Source organism: Ambystoma mexicanum, chromosome 6q (assembly GCF_040938575.1).
Source record: "Ambystoma mexicanum isolate Mex_15411 chromosome 6q, UKY_AmexF1_1, whole genome shotgun sequence".
Classification (NCBI taxonomy): domain Eukaryota; kingdom Metazoa; phylum Chordata; class Amphibia; order Caudata; family Ambystomatidae; genus Ambystoma; species Ambystoma mexicanum.
Window position 1 is genome coordinate 976,091,697 of NC_090937.1, and position 19,617 is coordinate 976,111,313.

General features: G+C 49.4%; 1 protein-coding gene across 2 annotated transcripts in view; it reads left to right on the forward strand.

Moving 5' to 3' along the window:
• The window catches only part of TRAPPC11 (trafficking protein particle complex subunit 11), a 1,974,021-nt gene that overhangs the window by 1,036,498 nt on the left and 917,906 nt on the right, over positions 1 to 19,617 (forward strand). For both annotated transcript variants that reach the window (XM_069631477.1, XM_069631476.1), the window contains exon 20: positions 19,133 to 19,320. In XM_069631477.1, the coding sequence (XP_069487578.1) occupies positions 19,133 to 19,320 (188 nt within the window). The remainder of the gene's footprint in view (positions 1 to 19,132; positions 19,321 to 19,617) is intronic.

A 19,617-nucleotide genomic window follows, 5' to 3' on the forward strand; every position in this document is an offset into this window, starting at 1 on the left:
TGGAACTCTTCATTCTCTTTAACCAACTACTCTCCTTATTGTTTGCTGATGAATTGCATTTCTACTGCTCGCTCCACTTTGGTCTTAATCATTGCCACTAGACTTCCACTGGGATCCCTATCGCAGTTAAGATAACTGGTGGTATCTGATAAGAGTTTTAAACCTTCTGCCACATAATCTTCCCTGTTCATGACTACTATGGCGCCACCACTATCCGCTTGGCGGATGATCACGTCTTCGTTGGCACCCAATGCTTTAAGGGTTCTTTGTTCTTCTTTACTCAAATTAGAATGCTTGGGGGATACCCTTGGACTCCAGGATCCTTATTTCTTGTATAACGTACACCATGGATTCTGGTGAATAGTAATTATGGGGAGCACAAAACTCTGATGGATTCAGCCAACCACTGTGATTATCTGATTCGCCAAACCTCTGATTCGAGGGGATTGGGTCCTCCGACGTATTCCATATCTATGACATGTAATCACCAAAGCTGTGCTGCTTCGGAAACTTTTTCGGCGTCTGCGTCCTGCGTCGATGACATCGATGCGCCGTCGTCGAGGACCTCCTCCGACGTCATCCGATGTGATAAGTAGGACGCACGACGCCCATAGCCTCAGTTCCGTTTTTTCCACGAACGTGTTGCTTCGTGTTTCTCGGTTTGAACGCCTCGACTCTTTGGAGTTCTGTTCTTCTCGGTTCTTCGAACCTGTTCGTTTGTGTTAATCCTTCTGAAGATGTCTTCTACTTCGTCTTCGACCCCGCGTCCGGGTTTCAAGAAGTGCGGGGAGTGTGGGTCCAAGATGTCGGTGACGGACTCGCACGACGCCTGCCTCTGGTGCCTCGGGGAGGCCCACGACACGGATGACTGTATCGACTGCCAGTCGCTCACGTCCAAAGCCTTACGCGAACGTAAGAAGAAGTTGCCGGTAGGTCGGGTGTCCAAGCCCCGGAAGTCGAAGTCTGCGGGGCTTTCGACGGATGATTCGAGGGGTGACTCTCCGTGTCATCGTCGGAAGTCTCGTGGGTCTCCTTCTAGGAGTCGGTCTCGCCACTCCTCTGCCTCTTCGAGGCATTCTCGGAAGCGCCGACATCGGTCGTCTTCCAGGTCCTCTTCGGAGGGCTCTGCCCGGCACGTCGCTTACCCCTCGGGCCGTGCGACGCCGGAGGAATGGGCTTCCTTCGGGAAGAAGATGTTGGCGATTCTTGAGTCGCAGGGTACTCAGCCGTCCGCGCCCCCGAGTGGGGTCGGTCGTGTGAGGTCGAGAGACACCGCTCGCAAGAGTGGTCGGCACGAGTCACGGGAAAGGTCCCGTTCGGACAAGGGGACTCGTTCTCGACGTACCCGTTCCAGGTCCCGGTCCTCGACGCATTCGAGACCGTGTGCACCTGTGAGGTCTTCGAAGAAGGCTTCGACGTCTGTGGCGTCGACAGGTTTTCTCGAGGCTCTGGCTCCGAGGAAGTCGTCGATGCCGTCGACGCTCAGGTCGTCGAGGGACACGCTCGGGGCTCCGGCCTCGAGGGCTGTGTCGACGCCGCTGATTCTGGAGGCGCTGCATCTGACGTCGACGCCGATTTCCTCGACGTCGACGCCGATCCTCTCTGCGCCGATGCCGGTTCTCTCGACGCTGGCGCCGATTCGCTCGACGCCATCGACGCCTTTCGTGTCGGAGGTACCCCGGGGCACGGGTGGACCCCCTAGGAAGGCTCTGGTTAAGAGCAAGCACTCTCGAGTGCCTTCTTTTCGCCACCTGGATTATATTTCAGAGGCGGATGAGGATTCTGATGGCCTGGTTCCTAGTCAGGTTCCGGATGACATTGTCTCGGGCCATAGTCAGTTTGACGAGTTGAGACAGTCACTGCATGATGCCAGTGGACTGGACACCTCACCGGAGGTGGAGTTTTGTAGGCCTGAGCCTGGCTCTCATGCTGATTCCTCGTACCGGCGCCTTATGGCTAGGGTTTCTGAGTACTTGGGATGGTCTGCTCCCCCAGGGGAGTTTGGGCAGGATGATCGGACGGACATCCTTGATGTTGGTCACCCAACTGACCCGGTTCTGCCGTTCCATATGGCTTTACAGAGAAGGGTGGCGGCGGCTTGGACTGCTCCGGAGAGTCTCCCGGCGGTGGGCAGATCCTTGTCGCGAAAATACCGTCCAGCCAGTGGCGACCCCTGCTACTTGACCAGGCACCCCACTCCGGAGAGTTTGGTGGTGCAGGCGGCCACGGCCCCGGCGAAGCAGGCGTCGTACCCTACCATCCCTCCTGATAGGGACGACAAACGTTTTGATGGCTGGGCGAAGAAAGTGTTTTCTTCTGGTGGTATGGCGCTTCAGGCGGCCAACTCCATTTGTGCCTTGTCACGTTTCACGCACACTCTGTGGAACTGTGTTGCGTTAGCGGCTGAACATGTTCCCGAAGGGGATGAACGGGATGGTTTCCTTGCTATGGTCCAGGATGGTAAGGATGCCATGTGTGAGTCCGTTCAGTCGGGTTTGGATTTAGCTGAATGCGTCAGTAGGTCCATGGTGGCGAGCACCGTGATACGCAGGTTTGCGTGGTTGCGGAAGTCGGGGTTTGCGCCTGATGTGCAGTCTCGGCTCCTCAACATGCCCTTTGATGGTGAACACCTTTTTGGCAGCAAGGCTGACGAGAGCCTTGAGAGGTTGCAGACCTCAAAAGCTGCAGCGAAGTCGTTGGGTGCTGCAGTTCGCCAACCTCTGCCTTTTCGTCCCAGGGGACAGCAGTGGAGGGGTGGTTCCTTTCGCTATTACTCATCCTTCAGTAAAGCGAGAGGAGCTGGCAGTCAAAGAGGCCAACGCAGGGGTACCAGAGGTGGACGACAGGGTACCCGTGGTGCCAAGGCCGCTCGGGCAGTTGCCTCTTTGCCCTCCGGTAACGCCGCAGCCGCTCCCGCTCAGTCGTGAGGCCATGTCCCATGGTTCGCCGGTTGGGGGAAGGCTGGCGCAGCATCTTGTAGAGTGGCAAGCCATTACTTCAGATGTGTGGGTTCTGGAGATCATAACCCACGGCTACTGTCTTCCTTTTCGGCACAGGCCTCGCGACAATCCACTGGGGAACCTCTCTTTGCAGAGTCCGGATCCGCTCCTTGCGCAGGAGATTCAAGCCCTGCTGGAGAAAGGCGCCATTGAACTGGTGCCTGTAGCAGAGAGGAACAAGGGATGGTATTCCCCTTATTTTTTGGTTTCGAAGAAAGACGGGGGATTGAGACCCATCATGGACTTGCGCGGTTTGAACAAACTCCTCAGGAAGGACAAGTTCAAGATGGTTACTCTCTCTCAAGTCCTCCAGGCCCTTCAGCTTCAGGACTGGTTGGTGTCACTCGACCTCAAGGATGCTTACTTCCATGTGCCGATCCATCCCAAGCACAAGAAGTACCTGAGGTTCGCGGTTGGCGACTCGCACTTTCAGTTTCGGGTCCTGCCGTTCGGATTGACCTCCGCCCCGAGGGTTTTCACCAAGCTCATGGTGGTGGTGGCAGCGCATCTCAGGCAAGGGGGGATTCACGTCTACCCCTACCTGGACGATTGGTTGATCAGGGGGAGCTCTCCCGAGCAAGTCCTGGATCATCTATCGATCACCTGTCGCTCCCTTCACAGGCTGGGCTTCTCCCTCAATTTAAAGAAGTCCCATTTGACGCCAACACAGCGGCTCCAGTACATCGGAGCAGTGCTCGACACTTCCCTGGGGCAGTGTTTTCCTCCCCAGGTGAGGGCTCTTCACATTCAGCAGATGGTGCACAAGTTTCAGCATGCCCAGACGCTGCCAGCGTTCGAGTTCTTGAGGTTGCTCGGCCTCATGGCATCCTGCATTCTTCTGGTGCCAGAGGCTCGCCTGCGGATGAGATCTTTGCAGTGGGCACTCAAGACGCAATGGTCGCAGTCCTCCGGCAGGATGTCGGACTCGATTCAGGTGCCGTCCTCGGTCGCCCGGGACCTTCTGTGGTGGGCCGTCGAAGGCAACTTGATGAAGGGGGCTCCATTTTGGCTTCCCTGGCCAGAGGTGACGATCGTGACGGATGCATCCCTCACGGGATGGGGAGCTCATGCCAACGGGCTGACAGTCAGCGGTCGTTGGTCTCCGTCGGAGTCCAGACTCCATATCAATCTGTTGGAGCTGAGGGCCGTCAGGCTAGCCCTGAAGGCTTTTCTGCCGTCTGTGCGAGGGAAGAATGTCCTGATCCTGACGGACAACACAGTGGCCATGCACTACCTCAACAAAAAGGGGGGGGCAGGGTCACTTCCTCTGTGCAGGGAGGCGATGCAGCTCGAGTTCTGGGCCATCCAGCAGGAAGTTTCGATCTCGGCAGTTCATCTGGCCGGAGCCGAAAACGTGACGGCGGACGCTCTGAGCAGGCAGAGCGCGATCTCTCACGAGTGGGAGTTGGCTCAGGAGATTCTCCTGGAGATCTTCGCCCTTTGGGGGACCCCTCAAGTGGATCTCTTCGCCTCCAGTGTCAACCGGAAGTGCGAAAGGTTTTGCTCGCGGGAATTTCCTCCAGAAGGAGCCTTAGGAGACGCGTTCGTGGTGGAGTGGTCATTCCCGCTGCTGTACGCGTTTCCTCCAGTCCCCGTCATCCCGCAAGTGCTGCGGAGGTTACGGAAGTTCGGTTCCCGGATGATCCTCATTGCCCCGGCGTGGGCTCGGAGGACGTGGTACCCGGACCTTCTCGACTTGTCCATCTGCCCTCCACGTCGTCTTCCCTACCGAGACGATCTGCTCTCACGGGAGGGGGGTCAGGTTCTCCATCCAGAGGTCAGGTCCCTCAACCTTCACGCTTGGCTTCTGAAAGGTTGAGGTATAAGGATTGGGATCTCCCTGAGGACGTGATGGAGGTGTTGCTTTCGGCCCGAAGGCCGGCAACTAAGTCTCTGTACCGTTGCCGTTGGCGTAAGTTCTGCGACTGGTGCAGAGTTCAGAATGTGGATCCTTTTGCATGTGACATCCCCATGGTTCTGTCCTTTTTGCTTTCTTTGGCCCACAGGGGCTTGCAAGTGGGTACCGTTAAGGGTTACCTGGCGGCGCTGTCCATCTTTAAGCGCTCATCTGAAGAGTGTTCTTACTTTAAAATCCCTTTGATTTCACAGTTCCTGAAAGGGCTCACTAATGTGTTCCCTCCGTCACCTTTCCTGGTGCCCGGTTGGGATTTAAACCTGGTTCTTAAGTTTCTTATGGGTGCTCCGTTTGAGCCTTTACATTCTTGCCCTTTGAGGCTGTTAACTCTGAAAACTGTGTTTTTAGTTGCGGTTACTTCCGCTCGCAGAGTGAGTGAGTTACAGGCACTTTCAGTTAAGCCTCCCTTCACTGTATTTCACAAGGACAGGGTTGTCCTTAGAGTTCGTCCTTCTTTTCTTCCGAAGGTAGTGACGGAATTTTATTTGGCCCAGAAGGTTGTTCTTCTGGCATTCTATCCTCCTCCGCATCCTGGTAAGGAAGAGGAGAGGCTCCATAGGCTTGATCCTAGGAGAGCTTTAAGCTTTTATGTTTCACCCATGTCCCGGGTCAGAGTGGGCGATCAACTCTTTATTGGTTACGCTGGTAAGCGTTTGGGACAAGCTGTGACGAAACAGACTTTGTCTCGCTGGATTATTTTGGCCATCTCGGAGTGCTACCGCTTGGCGGGTAAGGACCCACCGGCTGGCTTGCGGGCCCATTCTACCAGGGGTATGGCTGCGTCTACTGCCCTGCAGAGGGGTGTTCCTATTCGCAACATCTGTGATGCAGCCACCTGGTCTTCGGTACATACATTTGTACGTCACTATTCCCTCGATTCCATCCGAGCACAGGATCTGGCCTTTGGCAAGGCGGTCCTTTGCTCTGCTATTTGATTGGCTATTCTAAGTCTTGATTCTAAATTCTTTCCCTCCTCCTTGCTCTGGTACTGCTTTGGGAGTCTGTCATAGATATGGAATACGTCGGAGGACCCAATCCCCTCGAAGAACAAGTTACTTTCTTACCTGGTAACGTTCTTTCGATGGGATGGTCCGAGGACGTATTCCATATCGCTCCCGCCCTGCCTTCCCCGCTGCAGAATTTCTTTTGCGATTGCAGCTTACGTTCCGCAAGGCTTTGTGTCTGACTGGCAGTTGACTTATGTCACACGTTCTGGGTGAAAAAACTATAACTGAGGCTATGGGCGTTGTGCGTCCTACTTATCACATCGGATGACGTCGGACATCGGAGGAGGTCCTCGACGATGGCGCATCGACGTCATCGACGCAAGATGCAGACGCCGAAAAAGTTTCCGAAGCAGCACAGCTGTGGTGATTACATGTCATAGATATGGAATACGTCGTCGGACCATCCCATCGAAAGAACGTTACCAGGTAAGAAAGTAACTTGTTCTTCTTAAAGAACTCTCTCAGATGTACCTTCCTCATAAATTGATGGAACCCTATCCTAAATTTAAAAGGATTGTGATATTTTCAAAATTGAGTCTCTTATTGAGGATGTCTCTTCCTTCTCTGTGAGGGGAATTTTGGACAAATTGTCTACCAGCCCTTGTGGCTTCAGGTCTGCCTCCGTTCTGGAGCCCACTCTCGCTGGTTGTTTCCTCTGTCTTAAAAAGGTTGACATTGTTCATTCCTGGTGGGGTTGTAACCTCAGTTCTCTTCCACGTTTTGAACGGTTATCACCCTCATTTCCAAAACCACTGGTGCTTGGCCTGTTGTAATAATCATTGTCTTCAGACCCTCCACCCTCACTCGAACCATAAGTAGTGTTATGGAATCGTACTGTACGATTTTGTTTCTGTCCTGGTCTAGCATCCCCAAACTTGTAATCCTTAGTGGTATACTGGAATGCCTTCCCGTGTGAGAAAATTTGTACATCTTTCTTCATTCTCTTTACTCTTTCTGAAATTGTTTCAGCTTTAAACTCTTGCATGTCTTTAAGATGTTTATCCAGTCAGCTTTTAAATGCTTCTATATCCATTTATTTTAAAACTTTATTTAACATGCTTGACATTAAAACTGAGAGCATGAGTATCAAGAATGGAATCAACATATGATTGCGCAATTAGGACACCAGGACCACGCAGGGTCTAACAAGTATTACATCATGCAGACAATAATTAACCATTCGTAACAGTGTTATCAACTGGTACCAGGATCTGGGGATGGTGGGTCATCATTGACATCGCTATCTTCGGTGTTCAGAGAGGATAGGTATGTTCAGAAGGGAGCCCAGATGTCCCTAGGCCTACAACAGCCGGATGTAAGGAGGACCAGCGTTTTTCTACATCAGAGGCCTACGTAACAGTCTGAAGCCATTGGTCAAAGGTGGGGACCTAGGGCGCAGCCAGAGTAACAGTATGCAGCGGGCTGCGAGAAGCATACAGAGACTAGCCAGCCTCTTGAGGTCACGGCCAGTACGTGAGAACTCCTGGAATAAGAATGTAATTGGCAATGGAGCTAGGTCGTAGTCTAGCATCGTGGCTACTGCCTTACAAACCCCTTCCCAGAACGCAGTTCGATGTGTGCAAGACCAAAGCATGTGGATATAATCTGCATTGTCAGTTTTGCATCTCGGGCACTCAGCAGGTTTGTTGTCCACATCCGGTGTGGTCTAATCGGAGCATAGTGGTATCTATTAAGTATTTTTAATTGAATCAATTTAAACCTGGAGTTAAAGGTGACTACCTTGGTATGCGCGCACATATACTCCCAACTCTGGTCAGTCACCTCGACCCCCAGATCTCTACTCAATTCCCCAGGGGGAGCCTCGCCCTGCTCTTAATGAAGCTATACAGCCTTGTGACGCTCCCCCTCATCGCCTAGCCACTCATAATCTCAGCCAAAAGTGTATCGTCTGGGGCAATGAGGGGAATTTGTGCCATCTACCCTTTATTGCTTGGCAAAGCCCAAGGTATTGTAGCCATCAAAACGGTTGTCCTCTGAGTCTTGCCATTCAGTGAAGGAGTCTTGAGTTAAAACATTACAGATAGTGCCAAAACCGGCCTCACCCATGAGACGGACCATCACACCTTCAACAGTAGGTGGTTCAGGTAGGAAATTCCACAAGGGGAGGTCGCCGTGGAAAGGATGGGGAGTGTCTACTAATTTTCAGAGCCTCTTCCAAGACAACATCGTGACTCCAGTTAGGTCCAAGGGTTCCAACGTCAATTTGAAGGTAGGAAAAATCAGAGAGCGAATATCAAGGCTCTCAGACGCCAGGCGTTTGAGTTTAACATGTGGAAGGAGGTCAGCGGGGTCAAACCAGAATGTTGCGAAGTGGGCTTGGGCAGCAATCCAATATCGTTCAAAGTTGGGGGCAGCAAACCCCCCCTGTGAGATGGGGCAGATAGTGTGTCGAGTTTTAGGCATACAGCGCTGGAGTGCCAAAGAAATGAATTGATAGTTCAAGTTGGTGTTTTAAAGAATTCCCTACCAGGCCAAAGTGGAATATTCAGGAATCTATATAGGAGTAGTGGCAGAACCACCATCTTGAGGACAGCCACCCTCCTGCCAATGTAATCGGCAGGGTGCCCCAGCCTTCAGTCTTCCGGGCTAGGAGAGAGAGGTAAGTGGGATGTTGACGAGAAAGTATTCAATCTGCTATTGGGGCGGTGTCTACATTTGTGTAAAGTGATTCATAAAAAGAGCAAAACTCATTGTTAATTTCTTGGGACGACAGTGCGAGGCTGTCATCCGCTCTTTCAATGGCTGGAATGTGAGAGGGCCCCCTTACATGGGGAATCAATCTGGCCTATATGCGCCCAGGGCATTCGCTTTCACCAGATCTTCTGGCAGCTTGAGGGTCATCCGGGAACTTACGTTCCCGATCACTAGAGCCCGAAAGGTATCTAGCGTCGTGCCCATGTTTCTGAGGGTATCGACCGATGGGGATGAGGCGTACTTGGTTTCTAGGAGCTCACTTTCTTCAATGGATTTACAGATCACCTTAAGGATACCTGCTTCTTTCGACAAGGCAACTCCACCGATATATATTGTCATTGCTTTTACTGTTTCATGTTCTATGTATTCTTGTTGTTAAACTGTAAAGCGTGTTTTCGATTAAAGCGCTATATAAAAACAATAAATACAAATAAACCTTGAAAGTCTACCACAAGATGGCTTGGGTCTCTACTGACCCAGTATTAGTCGCAAAGAAGTCATTTATACTGGCTCCCAGTTCTAACTCAAACACTGTGTCTAGCAGGGCGTTTGGCTTCAATCTCCATGTACATATAGCTCTGCTCCTCCCCCGCCCATTGTACCATGGTACAATGACCATGATCAGGGAATGATCCGAAAAAAGTCCTAGGGAGAATGGTCATGTGATCTATGGATCTGATTCTGATAGGGACATCAGACAGTAGCCACCTATCAATGCGAGAATGAGAATCGTGGACCGATGAGTAAAAGGAAAAGACGCAGGAGTTGAAGTGAATTAATCTCCAAGCATCAACCACCCCCAGCATGGTCTGTATTTCGATAATGTTTTTAGCAGCTCGGGAGAGTGTCTAGGTTTCATGCCAGATCTGTCCATGTCAATGTCAACTATAGTGTTAAAGTCCCCTCCCCATATTATCAGAATGACAGGGAATCCTGCAAGCAGAGAGGAAAGGTGGGAAAAAAATTCTGGGTCGTCAACATTGGGACCATATATATATTAAGTAAAACCACTTTGTCACCAAGAAGTGAGCCGCTCAGCAGGATATAGCGTCCAAGGGGGTTGAAATGCGAAATCTTATGGATGAATTTGAGAGACTTATGTATGAGAATCATAACCCCCTGGCTTTGGGAGGAGTAGGTTGTGTAGCAGCATTGGGGGCCCCATGATCTAGCAAACCTGTCACACCCCCTGGCAAGTGTATGAGTTTCCTGCAGAAATAGGATAATAACTTTGTGTCTTTTAATGTATAATTGTAGTTTACGCATTTTAACTGGGTTGCCCAGTCCCCTAATGTTCCAGCTCATACAGGTCATGTGTTCATCCGCCATCAAGACGGTAAACTGGTATCCACACAAGGGTAATACAGAATTTATATATTCCATAAAGACCCAGCCAGGCTGGTAATGGGCAATATATGGTCCGGTTGTCTCGAGGGTTCTTAACCACTCGGCTCTGTCGTCGCGTGTCAAGCAATTTTTCAAACTTTTGTCCTGCCCCTCCTCCCACTACCCCCACACCCCTTACAATCATATAACCACAAACCAAAAACAGCAATGATCGTAGCACTGCATGGGGGCTGTGCGCCTGCCTAGAGCGGCGACCAAATACGACTTGGGCATTAAGAGAAAACATGCTATGGTGCACGATTCAAGAGTTAGGAGAAATACACTACATGAGGGGCTATCGAAGATGGAATGGGTCTCCAGCTATCCATCGGGTATGGGAAATAACCTGTAGATGTAGAATAAGATCAATGGGGCAGAGCCTGTAGCTACATCTCGTGTCCCATGGGAGAATCATAACGCAAAGAAGATTGATGGGGTTCCTCAAGGGAAAATGGATTGAACCATCAGCCAGGGAAATGTTCACAATGAATTTCGAGGCTTCCTCCGGATTAGTAAAAAAAGAAGACCCTGTCCGAATGTTCGATCCTTAGTATTGCTGGGTACATCTTAGAGTATTTGACCCCAGGTCCCGGAGCCATTTCTTAGCAGATAAGGATTTTCATTCCTATTGGGCAGCTACAGAGAACTCTGGATACAGATGTATCCTAGCTGAGCCGAGCATTAGCTCAACTTTGGCTCTGGCCGCTCGCAGCAAAGTGTCTGTTACAGTTTAGCACTCTGGCTATGATGGGACGAGGAGGAGCGCCAGGACTGGGTTTCGCAGCCAGTGATCTGTGGGCTCACTCGATCACAAATTGCGGTTAAAGCTTCTGGGAATCAAGTAGGGAGCGGAGCATCCGTTCAACATAATCCTCCATGAGGTCGTCTGATTTCTCCTCCGGAACCCCAACAATGTGCAGGTTGTTACGTCTGGATCGCGACTCTAGATCCTCATTTTTCTTACTGACCGCCTGGACCTGTCTGGGCAATGACGCAACCTCAGATTGGAGCGATGTAATACTATCCTCTGCGACACCAACCCTGGACTCAACTTCTGTCACTCGGGTATCATTTTTCTCCATCCGGGCTTTAATTGAGCTGATTGTCCCGCTCATATCATCCAGTTTGGAGTGTAGCGCGGTAAACCCCTCACGCATATAGTCCATCATTTTCTGGAGTTCTGTAGGTTCAGTGGATGTTTCAGGGGTGGCTGCAGTTTCTTGTTGGGCTTCGCCAGGTTTGGGTATGGACTTCGTAAACATATTGATAGGGCTCTGCTTCTTGCTGGTGCCCTTAGTCATGACTATATCATCCTGTGCTTTCGAGTAAGGTGGAGCACCGTGCCAAAGAGACCGCGTGTTAGGATCCTTCCCGCTACCTGCAGTGAAGGCAACCCCCACATAATCAAATTGATTGCCCCAACCTGAAGCTGGGGAGTGAGTCTGATTGCAGATCTGCTTCATGGTATGGGAGTCCACCGTCTTCTGAGTAATGTAAGGGTCCAGTAGGCCAATATACCTTCAGTGCTTTACATGGCCTGTTAATATTAGATGAAGCCATGGTAGTTAAAGAAGTCAGCAACGACTGAAATCGCCTCCAGAGCCGTCCCCGAGCCAGTGGCCAACCAGTGTCCCGTAAGAGCAGAACGGTTGTACTGGAAACCTGTGACAGGCTATCCCAATTGAACTACCAGGTGTGGATTTTGTGGGGTGTCCTGGTTTAAGGGAACATACGGGTTATAGCCTCCCCTGTAATCAGTCGTGCTGTCATTCAGTTAAATTCCTAGATTGTAGTGGCCACTATTAGCCAGCGTAGCAGGGGTGTTTAGTGAAGTAAGCGATGTATTAAGTAGGTTGCACGGGGGGGGTTGTAGTAATGGTGTACTGTGCTTTGGGTGGGAGGTGAAGCCAGTAGAATCCTGCGCTCCACGTGTCCCACACACCAGGCCTCTGTTTACTTGTCGGTCTGAGTAAAGGCCAAGGGGGTTACAGTCTCTGGTGTAGAGAGAACGACCATCCTGGTACATGGCAATTGGGAAGTCATGGGGCTCTAGGAATAGTGATGTTGGTATGCCCACACGGGCCGTGGCATCCCAGCTCCGTTATGCCGGAATATGTAAAGGCTATGTGAGCGCCTCCGAGTGGTTTTGAGAATTCCTCCCCTCCTGGGGGTTCATTGTACTCACTGTGCGTTGGCAAGGAGCCTCCAAAGGAGCCGCAGCACGCAGAGTCCAGCTTGTCCAGAGGAGCAGAGAGGCTTGGCTGGTTCTTGCTTGCAGTCGTGGCAGTTCCGGCCCGCAGTCAGTCCATGCGGCGCGGGGAACGTGTAAGCAACATCCTTCCCCCAGCGCCGTGCAAGTCCACAGATCCGCAATGTCAGTCGGATTGTCCCAGTCATTGTTGTAGGGCCGCCCGTAACATGGGAGCCCCGCGGTCAGCGGAGCTGTATGGCACTCGTAGCGTGTCTCAGTAACTAGGATCCGGAGTCCTGACTCCAGGAGCTCAATCGGGGCTCAACCCTCCACCCACACTCCTTGTTATCTGCACTGGGTTTTGCTGCAATTAAACAGCCACCCGTCCGGGCCGCCGAACATGAAGCGTTAGTGGTATGCTGGTGGCCAGTGGGGGATGGGTATGCCCAGGTCAGCGGCCCTCAAAGAGCTCCGCCACCCTCTCGGCCTCAGGGGCCGCGGTCTCCCGCCTGGAGTGAAGCCGCACTATGTGGATGTAGTGGGAAGCCCGTCCGCCGAGTCCCACTGGTGTGCAAAAGGTGACAATTACACTGCCGTATTGCCTCCGAGAGCGTTGAGGAGGGAGCCAATGATGCTCGAGGTCTTTGGCAGCAAAGGTACCCGCTTTGCGAATCAGGAATCGGCACCAAACATTATATTGAATAAAAGAAGATGAAGCCCGGAGAGGAGCTCCTAGTCTAGGCTGCCATCTTGCAGCTGTGCAACAGCGCCCCCCATCATATTTCTTTGTAATTTCTTCCTCTAATGTCTTCAGATCAATCACTATCTTCTTTGCTCTCTCTCTTGTGCTGTCTCCCCCAGGGCTCCCTTTTTTATGATCCTTTGTGCTGTTTGGCACAATGGTGCAATAGTTTTTTCTCTCTCTTCCCATGTTTCTCTTAACATGTCAAGCATGTCTCATGGATCCCTTCCATACAGAGTTTCAAATGGAGAGAAACCCAGGGATGCTTGTGGGGCCTTTCTGATTGCAAAGAGTGCCCATGGGGTCATCATGTCCCAATTCTTACCATCTGCCTCTACAAGTTTTCTTAGGACGCTCTTAAGGGTCTTATTAAAGCATTCTACTAAGCCATCCATCTCTGGATGATACACGGATGGTCGTATTTGCAGAATTTGTTTTACTTCTCCCATGATCTTGCTCATAAAAGTAGAGCCTTGATCTGTTCGAAATTTCTTGGGGAAACCTACTCCAGATAAGAAAGAGATGTGCTGTTTTAATATTCGTTGAGATGTGGTGTTGTGCATGGGGAAAGCCTCAGGTTATCGGGTGGCATAATCAAGGATGACCAGAATATATTTATTTCCCAATATAGTGGGTTCAAGTGGTCCTATGATATCCATACCTATTCTAGAGAAGGGTATGTCTATGATGGGTAAGGGTTGTAAGGGACGGCCGTGTGGGGCGGTTTTCTGACAGATGACACAAGATGCAATAAATCCTTTCACGTCTGCATAAACCCCAGGCCAATAAAACCTATTCACCACTTAGCTTTGTATCTTAGCAGTTCCCAGATGTCCAGAGGTGAGATGAGAGTGGTCAACCTCTAATTAAATTCTTCGGTGACATCTAGGAATGACAATTTGTGACTGAGTTATCTCCCCCGTATAGTATTCCTTGTTTAATGAACAAGCAACCTCCTTTTTCTCTACCCTCCTCTTTGGGGATAACCTTTAGGAATGCCTCAGCTAAAATGGTGTCGGTCCTCTGTGCAAATGCTAGTTCTGTGGCATGATTTCAGTTTATTCTTAGTCAGGCATTCTGGGAGGTTCAGGGTCTTGGTCATCCTCTCCAAAGCTCTTCCTTCCCCGTTCAGTGGGGTCTTCTTCCTCCACCTGGAGGTGTTTGGGGAAGAGGGCTCTCTCCAGGACCCCTTGGGCAATTTTCTCCCCTGCCTTTATGTTATGTGTGTTTGCCATTGTTATGAATTAGCACCTTTACATCCCCTCGATAATCTACCACTCTGGCTATTACGTCTAACCCATGCCTTTGGGCCAATCCTGATTTGGAAACTAATCGCATGTATGTTCTGGGAGGGGGAATAAGTATTAGGTTGGTTTGGACAAGCTCTCTTTGTCCAGGATCCACCATTACATATCAGCTTCTGGAAATACCAAACCCTATAGACTCGGGAGTGGCAATGGTGGCAGAGGCTCGTTCACTAAGTCTATTGAACTTAAGTTTTTATCAACGTGGCTGGATCCCACTCCGACACCATATATAAGGGTGCAGAAGTAGACTCTGGAGACACAAAGGTGACATGTTTGTTGGTATAGACTTTTATTGAACTGAAAATAAGGAAGAACCCGACCTGTCCCTCTGATTAAGAGGGGTTTCCCTGCCTCAAACAAAACTAAGGATAATATCCGTATGTCCGTCAAAATTATAAAATCCCCTGTCCTATGTCCTAAGACTCCTTCCGTCCCTTCTATAACTAAACTACACCCTGCTTATAACAGAATGACTCCCTTCTTCAGGATGCTTCAAGCTGTTAAAAGTTCCAAGATCCACAACAATATTAAGAAGGTGTCTCCCTTCCCCAAGCGTTCCTGAAGTTCTCTTTATGTATAGTCTTATTGATCACATTTCCATCTTCTGCCAAATGATATGACTCCCTTCCTCTAGTTTTCTTGTGAAGACTAGAGGAAGGGAGCCAAAAGGATCTTACTCTCCCCTCTTGGTCTTTTCGTGACTTGTGCGAAAGAGTCTCTTTCCTTGGACGTCTCGCAAATTGTTCCAAAGGTTCTCTTCCCCTGGACTTCTAGTATCGTTCTGTGGTTCCTAGACCCCTTGTTCAACTCTGTGATGTCTTTTAACTAGGCCCAGTTCACTATCCTGCCAGGCCTCTCATTCAGTATTTGGAGTGCTCTTTCACCCCCTTATCCTCAACTTGTCTCTCTCTTCGGTCCTGCTGGCACGAGGAATATGGCTTTGCACTTCCTCATGACCACAGCCTGTGGGGTCTCCCTGTGCCTTCCCGGTCTCCTTCCGCATACTTGATCTGCGTGGGTTCCGGTTCTCAGCAACACTGGCAAGCTTCTGCGGCATCGTCTGGGCTCTTGCGGTCTTCCTTCAGTTCTCGGCGGCTCCACCACACTGGTTTTCTCAGCGCGTCTGGTCTTGCCTGGACCACTTGGGTGGCTTGGACTCTGTCAGCAGACACTGGTTTCTCCCACAACCAGGTACATCGTGGTTCTTCCACACTTTGTGGTTCTCTGCCTCTCTACTCCAGGTGTTTGGGTCTGCCATGCAACCTCTCCACGGCGCTCCACTCCCCCTGTTCTTTCTCGTGGCAGTGCTTTTGGAGTCACCACATTTACTGTTCCCTCACTCTTCCTCGTCATAGTCTCGCCTGCCTGATATGCATAATTACTACATATGAGGAAATAAACAGAAGCAAGAGAAGAGAGAGGGTGGAGATATCAGAGTCCTATATGTAGGGCTGGATGACTCATGTCTGACAGCATGATGGTTTGTATACCGCGTTCTCCCTCGACAGTCCTCACTTCTCCCATAGAGGGGGGGCCCCCACCCATGGGATCCTCCCACCGAGTACCTCCACCAGGGGGACAATTGGGTAGCGGCTCACCTCCCTGGGACCATGCGGAGGGTCCCTCTCCCACGGAGAATTGACAACGAGGGATTTGTCACAATACCCTCTGGCTGTGAACGACTTAGTGCTAGCCAATGAAGGGGGTGCGCTATATCCGTGGATCTTTGTTTTGTAATATAGGGAGCTGACCTTGGGCTGGGACATTGGGTCCACTTAGGTTAGATCCCATACTCCCCTGATAATCCAGGCCCAATCCTAAGGGGTGGTAGTAACCCTAAGGACGAGCCCTTGAATCGTGGCTAGGGTTGGCCAGGTGCTGCACAGAGACTTTAAAAAACGTTCCCCACAATATTTCCTTCCCCTCCTCTCACTAGTTAAATGTTTGCTTAGTGCTCCCAAGTTGGCCATCGTGTTCTGTTGTCGTTGCCGCCGGTAGACACATAATCAATCCCTACTATAGAGAAAATAAATGATATGATATGGCATTTGTAACGCGCCTATACACAAGTGTTTCAAGGCGCGACGAGGTTGGGGGGGGGACACGGGGAGACAGACAACGATCCTACTAGGCCAGGTGTCATTCAGATCGCGCAAGTGCAAGGGTAGAAGAGAAGGGAAAAGTGCAAAGGGGGAAAGGGAGAAGGGAAAGTGCAGTACAGGGTTAATAGCAAACAGGATAAATAACAAGGGCCAGCTAGTGGCAAGTGCGAGGTAGGTGCAGACAAGTGCTGGGAAGGGGGGGCTGTAGGGATACAGACACAGTCCCGCAGTGCAGGGGGTGCCAGGGAGGCAGTGCAGGGGAGAGTGGCTGGGCCAAGGACCGAGAACGGTGAGTAGCCCAGTTGCAGTTTCAGTGACTTTAGCAGGGGAGAGGGGGAGAGAAAGCGGAGGCGAAGAGGGAAGGTTTTGAGGTGCTTCCCGAACCGGAGATGGTTCTCCTCAAGATTCAGTGCAGTTTCAGTGGATGTGTGGAACTTTACCGTGCTAGTCTCTCTTTTTTCCTGGACCATGACCCTATTTATTTTCTCACTAATGGCAATAATGAAGTTGCTCTTAATAGTTAATGGATGTAGCACACTTTTTGTACAAGCAGTAATCTCACCACAGAAGTGTTTTTGTGAATCTTCAATAAGTAGTATGGAAGGGGAATCTAGTAATGTACTTTGGCAAGAAAAATCTCTACTTGATCTAGAACTTCATCCAGTAGTTTAAAATTGAGAGTATTGTAACCTTGGAGTAATATCACATTTCCCAGTTCTTTCAAAGCCTGTGGAACAGATAAGTTAAGGTGCCCAAGTCTTAACCCAATGTACTTAAAACTCAGGTGTTATGTTAGTGTTAATTGATGTTGATGATAATTGACTGTTAATGAGTGATAGCTACTGTGTAATATGATACATCTATGCAATATATGTATCATATTACCTCCTTACACACAAGGCTCTGAACAATGCTGCCCCCAGCTATCTCGCCAACAGATTCCAAAGAAGATCCTCCACTAGACCCTCAAGACTCATCAATACCAACTGCATCACCATCCCCATATTTAGGCTCGTTAAGGTGGGCGGAAATAGCTTCCAAGTCAAAGCGGCCCAATTATGGAACTCCCTACCACACCACATTAGAGAAGACCAATCTTACCCTAAGTTTCGGCAAAGCTACATCAACTGGCTCAAGTCAAATGACATCTAACCGCCCCCCCTCCACCTATCCCTAGTCTGGATCCTATTCCAGCACCACCTACCTCCACTTCCACCTGTATATATGCTGACATGTATCACACCTATTCGCTGTTACTGGAACCATGTAAAATACTGTAGCCAACTTGTATATATTGTATATCTTTCATTGTGTAATCGCCATTAATACTGTTATGCTAAATATGTAACCTGTCAAAAAAGCTTTGCATGTTCTGTAACTGCTGCGCCCTGCTACCCCTGGGTCTGGTGCGCATTACAAAGGAATAAACTAAACTAATATGTGTTTCTGTTTCAGTTGTTTTTTTTATTACAATCTAATGGGACAAGAAACCGACTCTTTCACTCATAATATTTTGTTTCATTTAACCTAATTTGAAAATACAGATTGTGTGCTAACTTTACAAAGCTGGGGAAGTCACCTACCATACTACAAATAACTTAAGACAACAATGAAAATGAATATGCTGCAGCCTGCCTACATTTGTCTGATTAACGTTTTCATGTATACAAAATATCCAGTCTAAGTTATGTTATGCAATACTATGCTATGTTAGGCTATGTTATGCAATGTGATGCCATGTTATGCAATGCTACATCGGGCTCTCCCATACAGTTAAGCCTCAGACCCTCCATGACACCTCCCTCTGCTTCCTCTACACACAGCTCCCTGGACAGGCTCGGACCCCTCCTAAGGCAGAGGACATGTCAGACCTTCTCTTGCGTGTATTCTCTACAAGTATAGCATTAGCCCAATATATGGGAGATAACAGTAGGGTTTCTGCAAATGCTGCTTCTTCATAATACAACACAATATCCCTGCAGGGCTGCGTCACAAGGTCACAAGTGAGATGTCGACAGTTCTTGCCAAATGTCTGCAATATCGTGCCATGTAACACCCCCATTGTGAAAGTACTGAAACATATTAGTGTTAGACCAGCAATCTAGGTGGGAGGGTGGGGGGGGGCTAGATAGCGTGGATTGACTGCCGGGACCTGCTCTTCGCCACCACACTCTCTGTGACAAACTATTGGTTCCTAGCTTGGGAATTGGCATTTCATGATATCTTCTGTGACACTGGATTTGTTGCAAACAATTGTAAAGGTTTGGCTTTCTCAGGAAGTCTGTTGCTTTTAGAATGTTGGGAGAATAGACCCTGACTCTCACGCTGTTTTTAAGGAATCATATTTACCTTTGCAACACACCATTTGCAGGTGTTCATGAAGGCATTGAGTACACTTTCTTTGACTATGAGTGACACCCAATCAAAGCATTTGCTATTCCGTATTTCAATTTGAGATCCCAAATTTAATTTAGACATTTTTCTCAAAAACTGCATGACTGCAGGGTGGAAAGGATGAATTGGTATGTTGGAGTGATAATGGGGACATGGGATGTCTGGACGGCAACAGAGAGAAAAAGCTCTTCCAGCCTAACACGAACAAATGAAATGCACCAAGAAAAACAAATGTTTCAATCCGAAAGGCATAGCGAAGAGGAGCATACAGAAAAGTGGTTGTTTTTCAATTTAATTTGTTGGCCTTTTCGTTTTTAAACTTTGATTTTTCAAAACATATACCTATAATCATGTACTCGATATGTTTGTTCTAGATAACTTCGGTGGATCTTGTCCTGGGCAGCGAATCAGGCAGGTGTGTGATTCTGAACTGGCGGGGTGGAGGAGGGGATGCTGCATCTCCACAGGAAGCACTGCAGGCAGCTCGCTCCTTCAAACGGCGACCCAAACTTCCAGACAACGAAGTGTATTGGGACAGTGTGACAATTCTAGCAAGCACAATGTAAGTGTGATCTAAACACTATCTATTTAAAACGTCATTTAATGGGTTGGATAGTCTGCGTATCTATCACAGTGTGTGTTTGTAAAGCAATGTGCATTTTCACTGTGTAAAAGATGCATAATATGGTACCCACAGGAGTGACATTTGCCACTTCCTCAAAGTTCAGAAAATTGAGGGTTAGTGCTCACTAAACCTTATCAATGTAAGGCCTGCTAGAATGTTGTGTTGAAGCTCTAATGTTGGTGACAATTGCTGAAGGATCTTTCTACATCATAAGGCAGTGAAAAAGTGTTTGAA